Source organism: Oncorhynchus keta, chromosome 22 (genome assembly GCF_023373465.1).
Source record: "Oncorhynchus keta strain PuntledgeMale-10-30-2019 chromosome 22, Oket_V2, whole genome shotgun sequence".
NCBI lineage: Eukaryota > Metazoa > Chordata > Actinopteri > Salmoniformes > Salmonidae > Oncorhynchus > Oncorhynchus keta.
Genome location: NC_068442.1, coordinates 53,003,855 through 53,021,697, shown reverse-complemented (window position 1 = coordinate 53,021,697; position 17,843 = coordinate 53,003,855). Strand labels below are relative to the sequence as shown.

The 17,843-nt window shown below is 39.5% G+C and overlaps 1 protein-coding gene across 6 annotated transcripts in view; it reads right to left on the bottom strand.

The window, feature by feature from the left end:
- sned1 (sushi, nidogen and EGF-like domains 1) overlaps positions 1–17,843 on the bottom strand; it is a 221,787-nt gene that overhangs the window by 42,430 nt on the left and 161,514 nt on the right. For all 6 annotated transcript variants that reach the window (XM_052475605.1, XM_052475606.1, XM_052475607.1 and 3 more), the window contains 3 exons: positions 14,888–14,980; positions 5,696–5,833; positions 4,433–4,552 (listed from right to left, as the gene is read on the bottom strand). In XM_052475605.1, the coding sequence (XP_052331565.1) occupies positions 4,433–4,552; positions 5,696–5,833; positions 14,888–14,980 (351 nt within the window). The remainder of the gene's footprint in view (positions 1–4,432; positions 4,553–5,695; positions 5,834–14,887; positions 14,981–17,843) is intronic.

Below are 17,843 nucleotides of genomic sequence, written 5' to 3'. Positions count from 1 at the left end.
TTCCTGTCTCTGTGTAGTTTCACCAGATAGGCTGTAATTAGGTTTCACGTTCCGTTTGTTGTTTTTGTATTTATTAGTTATTTCATGTATCGTCATTTGTTTAATTAAAGTCATGAGTAACCACCACGCTGCATTTCGGTCCGACTCTCTTTCGACAAACGAAGAACGCCGTTACAGAAATGTTTCCCATGGTAACAGGCTAAAAGTTTCCAAGGGTAATGGGGCAAATGTTTCCCAGGGTAATGGGGTAAATGTTTCCCAGGGTAATGGGGTAAATGTGTCCCAAGGGTAATGGGAAAATGTTTCCCAAGAGCAATGGGGAAATGTTTCCCAAGGGTAATGGTGTAAATATTTCCCAAGGGTAATGGGGTAAATATTTCCCAGGGTAATGGGGTAAATGTTTCCCAGGGTAATGGGGTAAATGTTTCCCAGGGTAATGGGGTAAATGTTTCCCAGGGTAATGGGGTAAATGTTTCCCAGGGTAATGGGGTAAATGTTTCCCAGGGTAATGGGGAAATGTTTCCCAGGGTAATGGGGTAATGTTTCCCATGGTAATGGGGAAAATGTTTCCCATGGTAATGGGGTAAATGTTTCTCAAGCGCAATGGGGTAAATGTTTCCCAAGGGTAATGGGGTAAATGTTTCCCATGGTAATGGGGAAATGTTTCCCAAGTGTAATGGGGTAAATGTTTCCCAGGGTAATGGGGAAAATGTTTCCCAGGGTAATGGGGTAAATGTTTCTCAAGCGCAATGGGGTAAATGTTTCCCAGGGTAAACATTTATAGATATACCATTAAACATGGTATAGAGATATTGTTATCTACATCGGCAACAACGATGTTTGGATGAAACAGTCAGAGATCACCAAGCGCAACATAGCTTCAGCGTGTAAATCAGCTAGAAAGATGTGTCGGCATCGAGTAATTGTCTCTGGCCCCCTCCCAGTTAGGGGGAGTGATGAGCTCTACAGCAGAGTCTCACAACTCAATCGCTGGTTGAAAACTGTTTTCTGCCCCTCCCAAAAGATAGAATTTGTAGATAATTGGCCCTCTTTCTGGGACTCACCCACAAACAGGACCAAGCCTGACCTGCTGAGGAGTGACGGACTCCATCCTAGCTGGAGGGGTGCTCTCATCTTATCGACCAACATAGACAGGGCTCTAACTCCTCTAGCTCCACAATTAAATAGGGTACAGGCCAGACAGCAGGCTGTTAGCCAGCCTGCCAGCATAGTGGAGTCTGCCACTAGCACAGTCAGTGTAGTCAGCTCAGCTATCCACATTGACATTGTGTCTGTGCCTCGACCTAGGTTGGGAAAAACTAAACATGGAGGTGTTCGCCTTAGCAATCTCACTAGGATAAAGACCACCTCCATTCCTGTCATTATTGAAAGAGATCATGATACCTCACATCTCAAACTTAATGTTTGATCCCTTACTTCAAAGGCAATTATAGTCAATGAACTAATCACTGATCATAATCTTGATGTGATTGGCCTGACTGAAACATGGCTTAAGTCTGATGAATTACTGTGTTAAATGAGGCCTCACCTCCTGGCTACACTAGTGACCATATCCCCCGTGCATCCCGCAAAGGCAGAGGGTGTTGCTAACATTTACGATAGCAAATTTCAATTTACAAAAAAAAAAAAGAAGTTTTCCTCTTTTGAGCTTCTCGTCATGAAATCTATGTAGCCTCTCAATCAGTTTTTATAGCTACTGTTTACAGGCCTCCTGGGCCATATACAGCGTTCCTCATTGAGTTCCCTGAATTCCTATCGGACCTCGTAGTCATAGCAGATAATATTCTAATCTTTGGTGACTTTAATATTCACATGGAAAAGTCCACAGACCCACTCCAAAAGGCTTTCGGAGCCATCATCGACTCATTGGGTTTTGTCCAACATGTCTCTGGACCTACTCACTGTCACAGTCATACTCTGGACCTATTTTATTTCCCATGGAATAAATGTTGTGGATTTTAATTTTTTCCTCATAATCCTGGACTATCGGACCACCATTTTATTACGCTTGCAATTGCAACAAATAATCTGCTCAGACCCCAACCAAAGAACATCAAAAGTCATGCTATAAATTCACAGACAACACAAAGATTCCTTGATGTCCTTCCAGATTTCCCCTGTCTACCAAAGGACGCCAGAGGACAAAAATCAGTTAACCACCTAACTGGGGAACTCAATTTAACCTTGCGCAATACCCTAGATGCAGTTGCACCCCTAAAAACTAAAAACATTTCTCATAAGAAACTAGCTCCCTGGTACACAGAAAATACCCGAGCTCTGAAGCAAGCTTCCAGAAAATTGGAACGGAAATGGCGCCACACCAAACTGGAAGTCTTCCGACTAGCTTGGAAAGACAGTACCGTGCAGTACCGAAGAGCCCTTACTGCTGCTCGATCATCCTATTTTTCTAACTTAATTGAGGAAAATAAGAACAATCCGAAATTCCTTTTTGATACTGTCACAAAGCTAACTAAAAAGCAGCATTCCCAAGAGAGGATGACTTTCACTTTAGCAGTGATAAATTCATGAACTTCTTTGAGGAAAAGATTATGATTATTAGAAAGCAAATTACGGACTCCTCTTTAAACCTGCGTATTCCTCCAAACCTCAGTTGTCCTGAGTCTGCACAACTCTGCCAGGACCTAGGATCAAGGGAGACACTCAAGTGTTTTAGTATTATATCTCTTGACACAATGATGAAAATAATCATGGCCTCTAAACCTTCAAGCTGCATACTGGATCCTATTCCAACTAAACTACTGAAAGAGCTGCTTCCTGTGCTTGGCCCTCCTATGTTAAACATAATAAACAGCTCTCTATCCACCGGATGTGTACCAAACTCACTAAAAGTGGCAGTAATAAAGCCTCTCTTGAAAAAGCCAAACCTTGACCCAGAAAATATAAAAAAACTATCGGTCTATATCGAATCTTCCATTCCTCTCAACATTTTTAGAAAAAGATGTTGCGCAGCAACTCACTGCCTCCCTGAAGACAAACAATGAATACGAAACGCTTCAGTCTGGTTTTAGACCCCATCATAGCACCGAGACTGCACTTGCGAAGGTGGTAAATTACCTTTTAATGGCATCAGACCGAGGCTCTGCATCTCCTAGACCTTATTGCTGCTTTTGATACCATCGATCACCATATTCTTTTGGAGAGATTGGAAACCCAAATTGGTCTACATGGACAAATTCTGGCCTGGTTTAGATCTTATCTGTCGGAAAGATATCAGTTTGTCTCTGTGAATGGTTTGTCCTCTGACAAATCAATTGTAAATTTCGGTGTTCCTCAAGGTTCCGTTTTAATCAGAAACTTTCTGTCCAAGAATGATACAGAAAAATTAATCCATGCTTTTGTCACTTCTAGGTTAGACTACTGCAATGCTCTACTTTCCGGCCTCCCGGATAAAGCACTAAATAAACTTCAGTTAGTGCTAAATACGGCTGCTAGAATCCTGACGAGAACCAAAGAATTTGATCATATTACTCCAGTGCTAGCCTCCCTACACTGGCTTCCTGTCAAGGCAAGGGCTGAGGGCCTGTGATTATTATTATTTGACCATGCTGGTCATTTATGAACATTTGAACATCTTGTCCATGTTCTGTTATAATCTCCACCCGACACAGCTAGAAGAGGACTGGCCACCCCACATAGCCTGGTTCCTCTCTAGGTTTCTTCCTAGGTTTTGGCCTTTCTAGGGAGTTTTTCCTAGCCACCGTGCTTCTACACCTGCATTGCTTGCTGTTTGGGGTTTTAGGCTGGGTTTCTGTACAGCACTTTGAGATATCAGCTGATGTGGGCTATATAAATACAAAGGGCTATATAAATACATTTGATTTGATTTGATTTGTAATGGGGAAAATGTTTCCCAGGATAATGGGGTAAATGTTTCCCATGGTAATGAGGTAAATGTTTCTCAGGGTAATGGGGTAAACGTTTCCCAGGGTAATGGGGTAAATGTTTCCCAGGGTAATGGGGTAAATGTTTCCCAGGGTAATGGGGTAAATGTTTCCCAGGGTAATGGGGTAAATGTTTCCCATGGTAATGGGGTAAATGTTTCCAAGGGTAATGGGGTAAATGTTTCCCAGGGTAATGGGGTAAATGTTTCCCATGGTAATGGGATAAATGTTTCCAAGGGTAATGGGGTAAATGTTTCCCAGGGTAATGGGGTAAATGTTTCCCATGGTAATGGGGTAAATGTTTCCCAGGGTAATGGGGTAAATGTTTCCCAGGGTAATGGGGTAAATGTTTCCCAGGGTAATGGGGTAAATGTTTCCCATGGTAATGGGGTAAATGTTTCCATGGGTAATGGGGTAAATGTTTCCCAGGGTAATGGAGTAAATGTTTCCCATGGTAATGGGATAAATGTTTCCAAGGGTAATGGGGTAAAAGCATGAGGTCATACTACCTTTCTCACAGTGCTTCCCTCTGTATCCATGCTTGCACTCGCAGGTGTAGCCTCCATCTCTCTCATAGCACTGACCTCCGTTCAGACACGGAGACGAATCACAGACCGATCGAGGCTGTACTGGAAAACACACACACACACACACACACACACACACACACACACACACACACACACACACACACACACACACACACACACACACACACACACACACACACACACACACACACACACACACACACACACACACACACACACCAGAGGAAGGTAAAAACCTCCTAACTTTAATGTGAGAGTGTGGGCATGGTTCAGTCATTAGAAACACCTTGAGGTTCTGTCACTCCATGGCTGGCAAGGCTGAAACATTATCTCCACAATTAGTCAACTCCAGAATAAATCCTATTTCAATTTATCCTTCCCAAACAGTGAATGTGACTCTCACACACACGGCGAGCCACCCGCCTCGGCGCGAGAGACTGGCCTGGCATAGAGTTTGTTTATCACTATAGTAACCAGGCTCTGGTGTACAGCAACACTATAGTACAGAGTCAGAGGGCCCTGTTTCTTGGGACCACATGGTAGGAGAGAAGGAGGAGGAAGAGGAGGAGGAAGAAGAAGAGGAGGAAGATCAGGAGGAAGAGGAGGAGGAAGAAGAAGTGGAGGAGGAGGAGGATGAAGAGAAGGAGGATGAAGAGGGTGGGGAGGAAGATCAGGAGGAAGAGGAGGAGGAGGAGTAGGAAGAGAAGGAGGAGAAGGAGGAGGAAGATGAGGAGGAGGAGGAGGAAGAAGATGAGGATGAGGAGGAGGAGGAGGAGGAAGAGAAGGAGGATGAATAGGGTGGGGAGGAAGATCAGGAGGAAGAGGAGGAGGAGGAGTAGGAAGAGAAGGAGGAGAAGGAGGAGGAAGATGAGAAGGAGGAAGAAGATGAGGATGAGGGGGAGGAGGAGTAGGAAGAGAAGGAGGAGAAGGAGGAGGAAGATCAGGAGGAATAAGAGGAAGATTAGGAGGAGGAGGCGGAGTAGGAAGAGGAGGCGTAGGAGGGAGAGGAGGAGGAAGAAGAGGAAGATGAAGAGGAGGAAGCAGAGTAGGTAGAGGAAGAGGAGGCGTAGGAGGAGGAAGAAGAGGAGTAGAAGGAAGGGAAGAGGAAAAGGAAGGGAAGAGGAAGAGGAGGAGGAGGAAGAGAAGGAGGATGAAGAGTAAAAGGAAGAGGTGGAGGTGGAGGAGGAGGAGGTGACGAAGAAGAAGACAGTAGGCTCTTACCATAGGGAGGATAGAAGTCCCTGTGATCTAGGTCTGCCACACCTGTCTGACAGGTACACAGGTAGGTTCCTCCGTACTCCAGACAGGGTCCTCCATCAGGACACGGCCTGCTGTTGCTGCATGGGGTCTGGGTCACCTCTGAGGAGGACAGGAGGGTCAGAAAGAGAGAAACAGCATGATAAAACTGACAACACTAAGTGAAGGACAGTCACTATATAGCCTAATCTGACACTCTGAAAAGCCATATTTACAGCCTACCTACTCTGGTACTGGTACTGGTACTGGTACTGGTACTGTGTGACACTACCACATTGTAAGTAAGGTACATTCCACAACATGAGATTCAGTAGGAATGCTTCTGTCTGTTTCCAATTACAGTCTAGTGATTAATATATTATATATGATATGTACCAAACTGACAGTAGAGTCCAGTATATAATATGATACGTACCAAACTGACAGTAGAGTCCAGTATATAATATAATATGATACGTACCAAACTGACAGTAGAGTCCAGTATATGATATGATATGTACCAAACTGACAGTAGAGTCCAGTATATAATATGATACGTACCAAACTGACAGTAGAGTCCAGTATATAATATAATATGTACCAAACTGACAGTAGAGTCCAGTATATAATATAATATGATACGTACCAAACTGACAGTAGAGTCCAGTATATAATATAATATGATACGTACCAAACTGACAGTAGAGTCCAGTATATGATATGATACGTACCAAACTGACAGTAGAGTCCAGTATATAATATAATATGTACCAAACTGACAGTAGAGTCCAGTATATAATATAATATGATACGTACCAAACTGACTGTAGAGTCCAGTATATAATATGATATGATACGTACCAAACTGACAGTAGAGTCCTGTATATAATATGATACGTACCAAACTGACAGTAGAGTCCAGTATATAATATGATATGATACGTACCAAACTGACAGTAGAGTCCAGTATATAATATAATATGATACGTACCAAACTGACAGTAGAGTCCTGTATATAATATGATACGTACCAAACTGACAGTAGAGTCCAGTATATAATATGATATGATACGTACCAAACTGACAGTAGAGTCCTGTATATAATATGATACGTACCAAACTGACAGTAGAGTCCAGTATATAATATAATATGATACGTACCAAACTGACAGTAGAGTCCAGTATATAATATGATACGTACCAAACTGACAGTAGAGTCCAGTATATAATATGATATGATATGTACCAAACTGACAGTAGAGTCCAGTATATAATATAATATGATACGTACCAAACTGACAGTAGAGTCCAGTATATAATATGATATGATACGTACCAAACTGACAGTAGAGTCCAGTATATAATATGATACGTACCAAACTGACAGTAGAGTCCAGTATATAATATAATATGTACCAAACTGACAGTAGAGTCCAGTATATAATATAATATGATATGTACCAAACTGACAGTAGAGTCCTGTATATAATATGATATGATATGTACCAAACTGACAGAAGAGTCCAGTATATAATATGATACGTACCATACTGACAGTAGAGTCCAGTATATAATATGATACGTACCAAACTGACAGTAGAGTCCAGTATATAATATAATATGATACGTACCAAACTGACAGTAGAGTCCAGTATATAATATGATATGATACGTACCAAACTGACTGTAGAGTCCAGTATATAATATGATATGATACGTACCAAACTGACAGTAGAGTCCTGTATATAATATGATACGTACCAAACTGACAGTAGAGTCCAGTATATAATATGATATGATACGTACCAAACTGACAGTAGAGTCCAGTATATAATATAATATGATACGTACCAAACTGACAGTAGAGTCCTGTATATAATATGATACGTACCAAACTGACAGTAGAGTCCAGTATATAATATGATATGATACGTACCAAACTGACAGTAGAGTCCAGTATATAATATAATATGATATGTACCAAACTGACTGTAGAGTCCAGTATATAATATGATATGATACGTACCAAACTGACAGTAGAGTCCAGTATATAATATGATACGTACCAAACTGACAGTAGAGTCCAGTATATAATATGATACGTACCAAACTGACAGAAGAGTCCAGTATATAATATAATATGATATGTACCAAACTGACTGTAGAGTCCAGTATATAATATGATATGATACGTACCAAACTGACAGTAGAGTCCAGTATATAATATGATATGATATGTACCAAACTGACAGTAGAGTCCAGTATATAATATGATATGTACCAAACTGACAGTATAGTCCAGTATATAATATGATATGTACCAAACTGACAGTAGAGTCCAGTATATAATATGATATGTACCAAACTGACAGTAGAGTCCAGTATATAATATAATATGTACCAAACTGACAGTAGAGTCCAGTATATAATATGATATGATATGTACCAAACTGACAGTAGAGTCCAGTATATAATATAATATGATATGTACCAAACTGACTGTAGAGTCCAGTATATAATATGATATGATACGTACCAAACTGACAGTAGAGTCCAGTATATAATATGATATGATATGTACCAAACTGACAGTAGAGTCCAGTATATAATATGATATGTACCAAACTGACAGTAGAGTCCAGTATATAATATAATATGTACCAAACTGACAGTAGAGTCCAGTATATAATATAATATGATATGTACCAAACTGACAGTAGAGTCCTGTATATAATATGATATGATATGTACCAAACTGACAGAAGAGTCCAGTATATAATATGATACGTACCATACTGACAGTAGAGTCCAGTATATAATATGATACGTACCAAACTGACAGTAGAGTCCAGTATATAATATAATATGATACGTACCAAACTGACTGTAGAGTCCAGTATATAATATGATATGATACGTACCAAACTGACAGTAGAGTCCTGTATATAATATGATACGTACCAAACTGACAGTAGAGTCCAGTATATAATATGATATGATACGTACCAAACTGACAGTAGAGTCCAGTATATAATATAATATGATATGTACCAAACTGACTGTAGAGTCCAGTATATAATATGATATGATACGTACCAAACTGACAGTAGAGTCCAGTATATAATATGATATGATATGTACCAAACTGACAGTAGAGTCCAGTATATAATATGATACGTACCAAACTGACAGTAGAGTCCAGTATATAATATAATATGATATGTACCAAACTGACAGTAGAGTCCAGTATATAATATGATATGTACCAAACTGACAGTAGAGTCCAGTATATAATATGATATGATATGTACCAAACTGACAGTAGAGTCCAGTATATAATATAATATGATATGTACAAAACTGACAGTAGAGTCCTGTATATAATATGATATGATATGATATGTACCAAACTGACAGTAGAGTCCAGTATATAATATAATATGATACGTACCAAACTGACAGTAGAGTCCTGTATATAATATGATATGTACCAAACTGACAGTAGAGTCCAGTATATAATATGATACATACCAAACTGACAGTAGAGTCCTGTATATAATATGATATGATATGTACCAAACTGACAGTAGAGTCCAGTATATAATATGATACGTACCAAACTGACAGTAGAGTCCAGTATATAATATGATATGTACCAAACTGACAGTAGAGTCCAGTATATAATATGATACGTACCAAACTGACAGTAGAGTCCAGTATATAATATGATATGTACCAAACTGACAGTAGAGTCCAGTATATAATATGATATGATATGTACCAAACTGACAGTAGAGTCCAGTATATAATATGATACGTACCAAACTGACAGTAGAGTCCAGTATATAATATGATACGTACCAAACTGACAGTAGAGTCCAGTATATAATATAATATGTACCAAACTGACAGTAGAGTCCAGTATATACATTTACATTTACATTTAAGTCATTTAGCAAACGCTCTTATCCAGAGCGACTTACAAATTCCAGGTGCATACACCTTATGACAACCAGTGGAACAGCCACTTGCATCTAAATCTTGTTGGGGGAGAAGGAATATAATATGATATGATATGTACCAAACTGACAGTAGAGTCCAGTATATAATATGATACGTACCAAACTGACAGTAGAGTCCTGTATATAATATGATATGATATGTACCAAACTGACAGTAGAGTCCTGTATATAATATGATATGATACGTACCAAACTGACAGTAGAGTCCAGTATATAATATGATACGTACCAAACTGACAGTAGAGTCCTGTATATAATATGATACGTACCAAACTGACAGTAGAGTCCAGTATATAATATGATACGTACCAAACTGACAGTAGAGTCCTGTATATAATATGATATGATACGTACCAAACTGACAGTAGAGTCCAGTATATAATATAATATGATACGTACCAAACTGACAGTAGAGTCCAGTATATAATATGATACGTACCAAACTGACAGTAGAGTCCAGTATATAATATGATATGATATGTACCAAACTGACAGTAGAGTCCAGTATATAATATGATACGTACCAAACTGACAGTAGAGTCCTGTATATAATATGATATGATATGTACCAAACTGACAGTAGAGTCCTGTATATAATATGATATGATACGTACCAAACTGACAGTAGAGTCCAGTATATAATATGATATGATATGTACCAAACTGACAGTAGAGTCCTGTATATAATATGATATGATATGTACCAAACTGACAGTAGAGTCCTGTATATAATATGATATGATATGTACCAAACTGACAGTAGAGTCCTGTATATAATATGATATGATATGTACCAAACTGACAGTAGAGTCCCATGATATGTACCAAACTGACAGTAGAGTCCAGTATATAATATGATACGTACCAAACTGACAGTAGAGTCCTGTATATAATATGATATGATATGTACCAAACTGACAGTAGAGTCCTGCATATAATATGATATGATACGTACCAAACTGACAGTAGAGTCCAGTATATAATATGATACGTACCAAACTGACAGTAGAGTCCTGTATATAATATGATATGATATGTACCAAACTGACAGTAGAGTCCAGTATATAATATAATATGATACGTACCAAACTGACAGTAGAGTCCAGTATATAATATAATATGATATGTACCAAACTGACAGTAGAGTCCAGTATATAATATGATATGTACCAAACTGACAGTAGAGTCCAGTATATAATATGATACGTACCAAACTGACAGTAGAGTCCAGTATATAATATAATATGATATGTACCAAACTGACAGTAGAGTCCAGTATATAATATAATATGTACCAAACTGACAGTAGAGTCCAGTATATAATATGATATGATATGTACCAAACTGACAGTAGAGTCCAGTATATAATATGATACGTACCAAACTGACAGTAGAGTCCAGTATATAATATGATACGTACCAAACTGACAGTAGAGTCCTGTATATAATATGATATGATATGTACCAAACTGACAGTAGAGTCCAGTATATAATATAATATGATACGTACCAAACTGACAGTAGAGTCCAGTATATAATATAATATGATACGTACCAAACTGACAGTAGAGTCCAGTATATAATATGATATGTACCAAACTGACAGTAGAGTCCAGTATATAATATGATACGTACCAAACTGACAGTAGAGTCCTGTATATAATATGATATGATACGTACCAAACTGACAGTAGAGTCCAGTATATAATATAATATGATATGTACCAAACTGACAGTAGAGTCCAGTATATAATATGATACGTACCAAACTGACAGTAGAGTCCAGTATATAATATGATATGATATGTACCAAACTGACAGTAGAGTCCAGTATATAATATGATACGTACCAAACTGACAGTAGAGTCCTGTATATAATATGATATGATATGTACCAAACTGACAGTAGAGTCCTGTATATAATATGATATGATATGTACCAAACTGACAGTAGAGTCCTGTATATAATATGATATGATATGTACCAAACTGACAGTAGAGTCCTGTATATAATATGATATGATATGTACCAAACTGACAGTAGAGTCCTGTATATAATATGATATGATATGTACCAAACTGACAGTAGAGTCCTGTATATAATATGATATGATATGTACCAAACTGACAGTAGAGTCCAGTATATAATATGATACGTACCAAACTGACAGTAGAGTCCTGTATATAATATGATATGATATGTACCAAACTGACAGTAGAGTCCTGCATATAATATGATATGATACGTACCAAACTGACAGTAGAGTCCAGTATATAATATGATACGTACCAAACTGACAGTAGAGTCCTGTATATAATATGATATGATATGTACCAAACTGACAGTAGAGTCCAGTATATAATATAATATGATACGTACCAAACTGACAGTAGAGTCCAGTATATAATATAATATGATATGTACCAAACTGACAGTAGAGTCCAGTATATAATATGATATGTACCAAACTGACAGTAGAGTCCAGTATATAATATGATACGTACCAAACTGACAGTAGAGTCCAGTATATAATATAATATGATATGTACCAAACTGACAGTAGAGTCCAGTATATAATATAATATGTACCAAACTGACAGTAGAGTCCAGTATATAATATGATATGATATGTACCAAACTGACAGTAGAGTCCAGTATATAATATGATATGATATGTACCAAACTGACAGTAGAGTCCTGTATATAATATGATATGATACGTACCAAACTGACAGTAGAGTCCAGTATATAATATGATACGTACCAAACTGACAGTAGAGTCCTGTATATAATATGATATGATATGTACCAAACTGACAGTAGAGTCCTGTATATAATATGATATGATACGTACCAAACTGACAGTAGAGTCCAGTATATAATATGATACGTACCAAACTGACAGTAGAGTCCTGTATATAATATGATATGATATGTACCAAACTGACAGAAGAGTCCAGTATATAATATGATATGTACCAAACTGACAGTAGAGTCCTGTATATAATATGATACGTACCAAACTGACAGTAGAGTCCAGTATATAATATGATACGTACCAAACTGACAGTAGAGTCCAGTATATAATATGATACGTACCAAACTGACAGTAGAGTCCTGTATATAATATGATATGATATGTACCAAATTGACAGTAGAGTCCAGTATATAATATAATATGATACGTACCAAACTGACAGTAGAGTCCAGTATATAATATAATATGATATGTACCAAACTGACAGTAGAGTCCAGTATATAATATGATACGTACCAAACTGACAGTAGAGTCCAGTATATAATATAATATGATACGTACCAAACTGACAGTAGAGTCCAGTATATAATATGATACGTACCAAACTGACAGTAGAGTCCAGTATATAATATGATATGATATGTACCAAACTGACAGTAGAGTCCAGTATATAATATAATATGATACGTACCAAACTGACAGTAGAGTCCAGTATATAATATGATATGATACGTACCAAACTGACAGTAGAGTCCAGTATATAATATGATACGTACCAAACTGACAGTAGAGTCCAGTATATAATATAATATGTACCAAACTGACAGTAGAGTCCAGAATATAATATAATATGATATGTACCAAACTGACAGTAGAGTCCTGTATATAATATGATATGATATGTACCAAACTGACAGAAGAGTCCAGTATATAATATGATACGTACCATACTGACAGTAGAGTCCAGTATATAATATGATACGTACCAAACTGACAGTAGAGTCCAGTATATAATATAATATGATACGTACCAAACTGACTGTAGAGTCCAGTATATAATATGATATGATACGTACCAAACTGACAGTAGAGTCCTGTATATAATATGATACGTACCAAACTGACAGTAGAGTCCAGTATATAATATGATATGATACGTACCAAACTGACAGTAGAGTCCAGTATATAATATAATATGATACGTACCAAACTGACAGTAGAGTCCTGTATATAATATGATACGTACCAAACTGACAGAAGAGTCCAGTATATGATATGATATGTACCAAACTGACAGAAGAGTCCAGTATATAATATGATACGTACCAAACTGACAGAAGAGTCCAGTATATAATATGATATGTACCAAACTGACAGAAGAGTCCAGTATATAATATGATACGTACCAAACTGACAGTAGAGTCCAGTATATAATATAATATGATACGTACCAAACTGACTGTAGAGTCCAGTATATAATATGATATGTACCAAACTGACAGTAGAGTCCAGTATATAATATGATACGTACCAAACTGACAGTAGAGTCCAGTATATAATATAATATGATATGTACCAAACTGACAGTAGAGTCCAGTATATAATATGATATGATATGTACCAAACTGACAGAAGAGTCCAGTATATAATATGATACGTACCAAACTGACAGAAGAGTCCAGTATATAATATGATATGTACCAAACTGACAGAAGAGTCCAGTATATAATATGATATGTACCAAACTGACAGAAGAGTCCAGTATATAATATGATACGTACCAAACTGACAGTAGAGTCCAGTATATAATATGATACGTACCAAACTGACAGTAGAGTCCTGTATATAATATGATACGTACCAAACTGACAGTAGAGTCCAGTATATAATATGATACGTACCAAACTGACAGTAGAGTCCAGTATATAATATGATACGTACCAAACTGACAGTAGAGTCCAGTATATAATATGATACGTACCAAACTGACAGTAGAGTCCAGTATATAATATGATATGATACGTACCAAACTGACAGTAGAGTCCAGTATATAATATGATACGTACCAAACTGACAGTAGAGTCCAGTATATAATATGATACGTACCAAACTGACAGTAGAGTCCAGTATATAATATGATACGTACCAAACTGACAGTAGAGTCCAGTATATAATATGATATGATACGTACCAAACTGACAGTAGAGTCCAGTATATAATATGATACGTACCAAACTGACAGTAGAGTCCTGTATATAATATGATACGTACCAAACTGACAGTAGAGTCCAGTATATAATATGATATGTACCAAACTGACAGTAGAGTCCAGTATATAATATGATATGATACGTACCAAACTGACAGTAGAGTCCAGTATATAATATGATACATACCAAACTGACAGTAGAGTCCAGTGAAGCCGGAGGAGCAGTCACAGGTCCCATTCACTTCCACGCAGATGCCACCATTCTGGCACAGACACTCCTCTGCGGATGACAGACACAGACAGAAGAGAAGAGGTCAAAGACACTCCTCTGCGGATGACAGACACAGACAGAAGAGAAGAGGTCACAGACACTCCTCTGCGGATGACAGACACAGACAGAAGAGAAGAGGTCACAGACACTCCTCTGCGGATGACAGACACAGACAGAAGAGAAGAGGTCACAGACACTCCTCTGCGGATGACAGACACAGACAGAAGAGAAGAGGTCACAGACACTCCTCTGCGGATGACAGACACAGACAGAAGAGAAGAGGTCACAGACACTCCTCTGCAGATGACAGACACAGACAGAAGAGAAGAGGTCACAGACACTCCTCTGCGGATGACAGACACAGACAGAAGAGGTCACAGACACTCCTCTGCGGATGACAGACACAGACAGAAGAGAAGAGGTCACAGACACTCCTCTGCGGATGACAGACACAGACAGAAGAGAAGAGGTCAAAGACACTCCTCTGCGGATGACAGACACAGACAGAAGAGAAGAGGTCACAGACACTCCTCTGCGGATGACAGACACAGACAGAAGAGAAGAGGTCACAGACACTCCTCTGCGGATGACAGACACAGACAGAAGAGAAGAGGTCACAGACACTCCTCTGCGGATGACAGACACAGACAGAAGAGAAGAGGTCACAGACACTCCTCTGCGGATGACAGACACAGACAGAAGAGAAGAGGTCACAGACAGACAGAAGAGAAGAGGTCCTCTGCGGATGACAGACACAGACAGAAGAGAAGAGGTCACAGACACTCCTCTGCGGATGACAGACACAGACAGAAGAGAAGAGGTCACAGACACTCCTCTGCGGATGACAGACACAGACAGAAGAGAAGAGGTCACAGACACTCCTCTGCGGATGACAGACACAGACAGAAGAGGTCACAGACACTCCTCTGCGGATGACAGACACAGACAGAAGAGAAGAGGTCACAGACACTCCTCTGCGGATGACAGACACAGACAGAAGAGAAGAGGTCACAGACACTCCTCTGCGGATGACAGACACAGACAGAAGAGAAGAGGTCACAGACACTCCTCTGCGGATGACAGACACAGACAGAAGAGAAGAGGTCACAGACACTCCTCTGCGGATGACAGACACAGACAGAAGAGAAGAGGTCAAAGACACTCCTCTGCGGATGACAGACACAGACAGAAGAGAAGAGGTCACAGACACTCCTCTGCGGATGACAGACACAGACAGAAGAGAAGAGGTCACAGACACTCCTCTGCGGATGACAGACACAGACAGAAGAGAAGAGGTCACAGACACTCCTCTGCAGATGACAGACACAGACAGAAGTGAAGAGGTCACAGACACTCCTCTGCGGATGACAGACACAGACAGAAGAGGTCACAGACACTCCTCTGCGGATGACAGACACAGACAGAAGAGAAGAGGTCACAGACACTCCTCTGCGGATGACAGACACAGACAGAAGAGAAGAGGTCACAGACACTCCTTTGCGGATGACAGACACAGACAGAAGAGAAGAGGTCACAGACACGGACTCAAAAGAGACAGAACAGCTCATAGCATGTTGGGTCATTTGCGACAGAGATAGCCATCGATAAGCTACATTTACAACCTCAGAGGTCTGTAACACGTTTGGAGCGGTAGCTTCAACAGTATCCCAGTCCCAGAGAACATCAACAGTATCCCAGTCCCAGAGAACATCAACAGTATCCCAGTCCCAGAGAACATCAACAGTATCCCAGTCCCAGAGAACATCAACAGTATCCCAGTCCCAGGGAACATCAACAGTATCCCAGTCCCAGAGAACATCAACAGTATCCCAGTCCCAGAGAACATCAACAGTATCCCAGTCCCAGAGAACATCAACAGTATCCCAGTCCCAGAGAACATCAACAGTATCCCAGTCCCAGAGAACATCAACAGTATCCCAGTCCCAGAGAACATCAACAGTATCCCAGTCCCAGAGAACATCAACAGTATCCCAGTCCCAGAGAACATCAACAGTATCCCAGTCCCAGAGAACATCAACAGTATCCCAGTCCCAGAGAACATCAACAGTATCCCAGTCCCAGAGAACATCAACAGTATCCCAGTCCCAGGGAACATCAACAGTATCCCAGTCCCAGAGAACATCAACAGTATCCCAGTCCCAGAGAACATCAACAGTATCCCAGTCCCAGGGAACATCAACAGTATCCCAGTCCCAGAGAACATCAACAGTATCCCAGTCCCAGAGAACATCAACAGTATCCCAGTCCCAGAGAACATCAACAGTATCCCAGTCCCAGAGAACATCAACAGTATCCCAGTCCCAGAGAACATCAACAGTATCCCAGTCCCCAGTATCCCAGTCCCCAGTATCCCAGTCCCAGGGAACATCAACAGTATCCCAGTCCCAGAGAACATCAACAGTATCCAGACCGTAACCAGACCGTTCTCATAGCTAGCTGTAGTTCACAGGACCAGACCGTTCTCATAGCTAGCTGTAGTTCACAGGACCAGACCGTTCTCATAGCTAGCTGTAGTTCACAGGAACCAGACTGTCCTCATAGCTAGCTGTAGTTCACAGTAACCAGACTGTTCTCATAGCTAGCTGTAGTTTACAGGACCAGACCGTTCTCATAGCTAGCTGTAGTTCACAGGAACCAGACCGTTCTCATAGCTAGCTGTAGTTCAATGCTAAATAAAGGAAGTAAAGGAAGTAGCTGTATCAATGCTAAATAAAGGAAGTAACTGTATCAATGCTAAATAAAGGAAGTAGCTGTATCAATGCTAAATAAAGAAAGTGGCTGTATCAATGCTAAATAAAGGAAGTAGCTGTATCAATGCTAAATAAAGGAAGTAGCTGTATCAATGCTACAT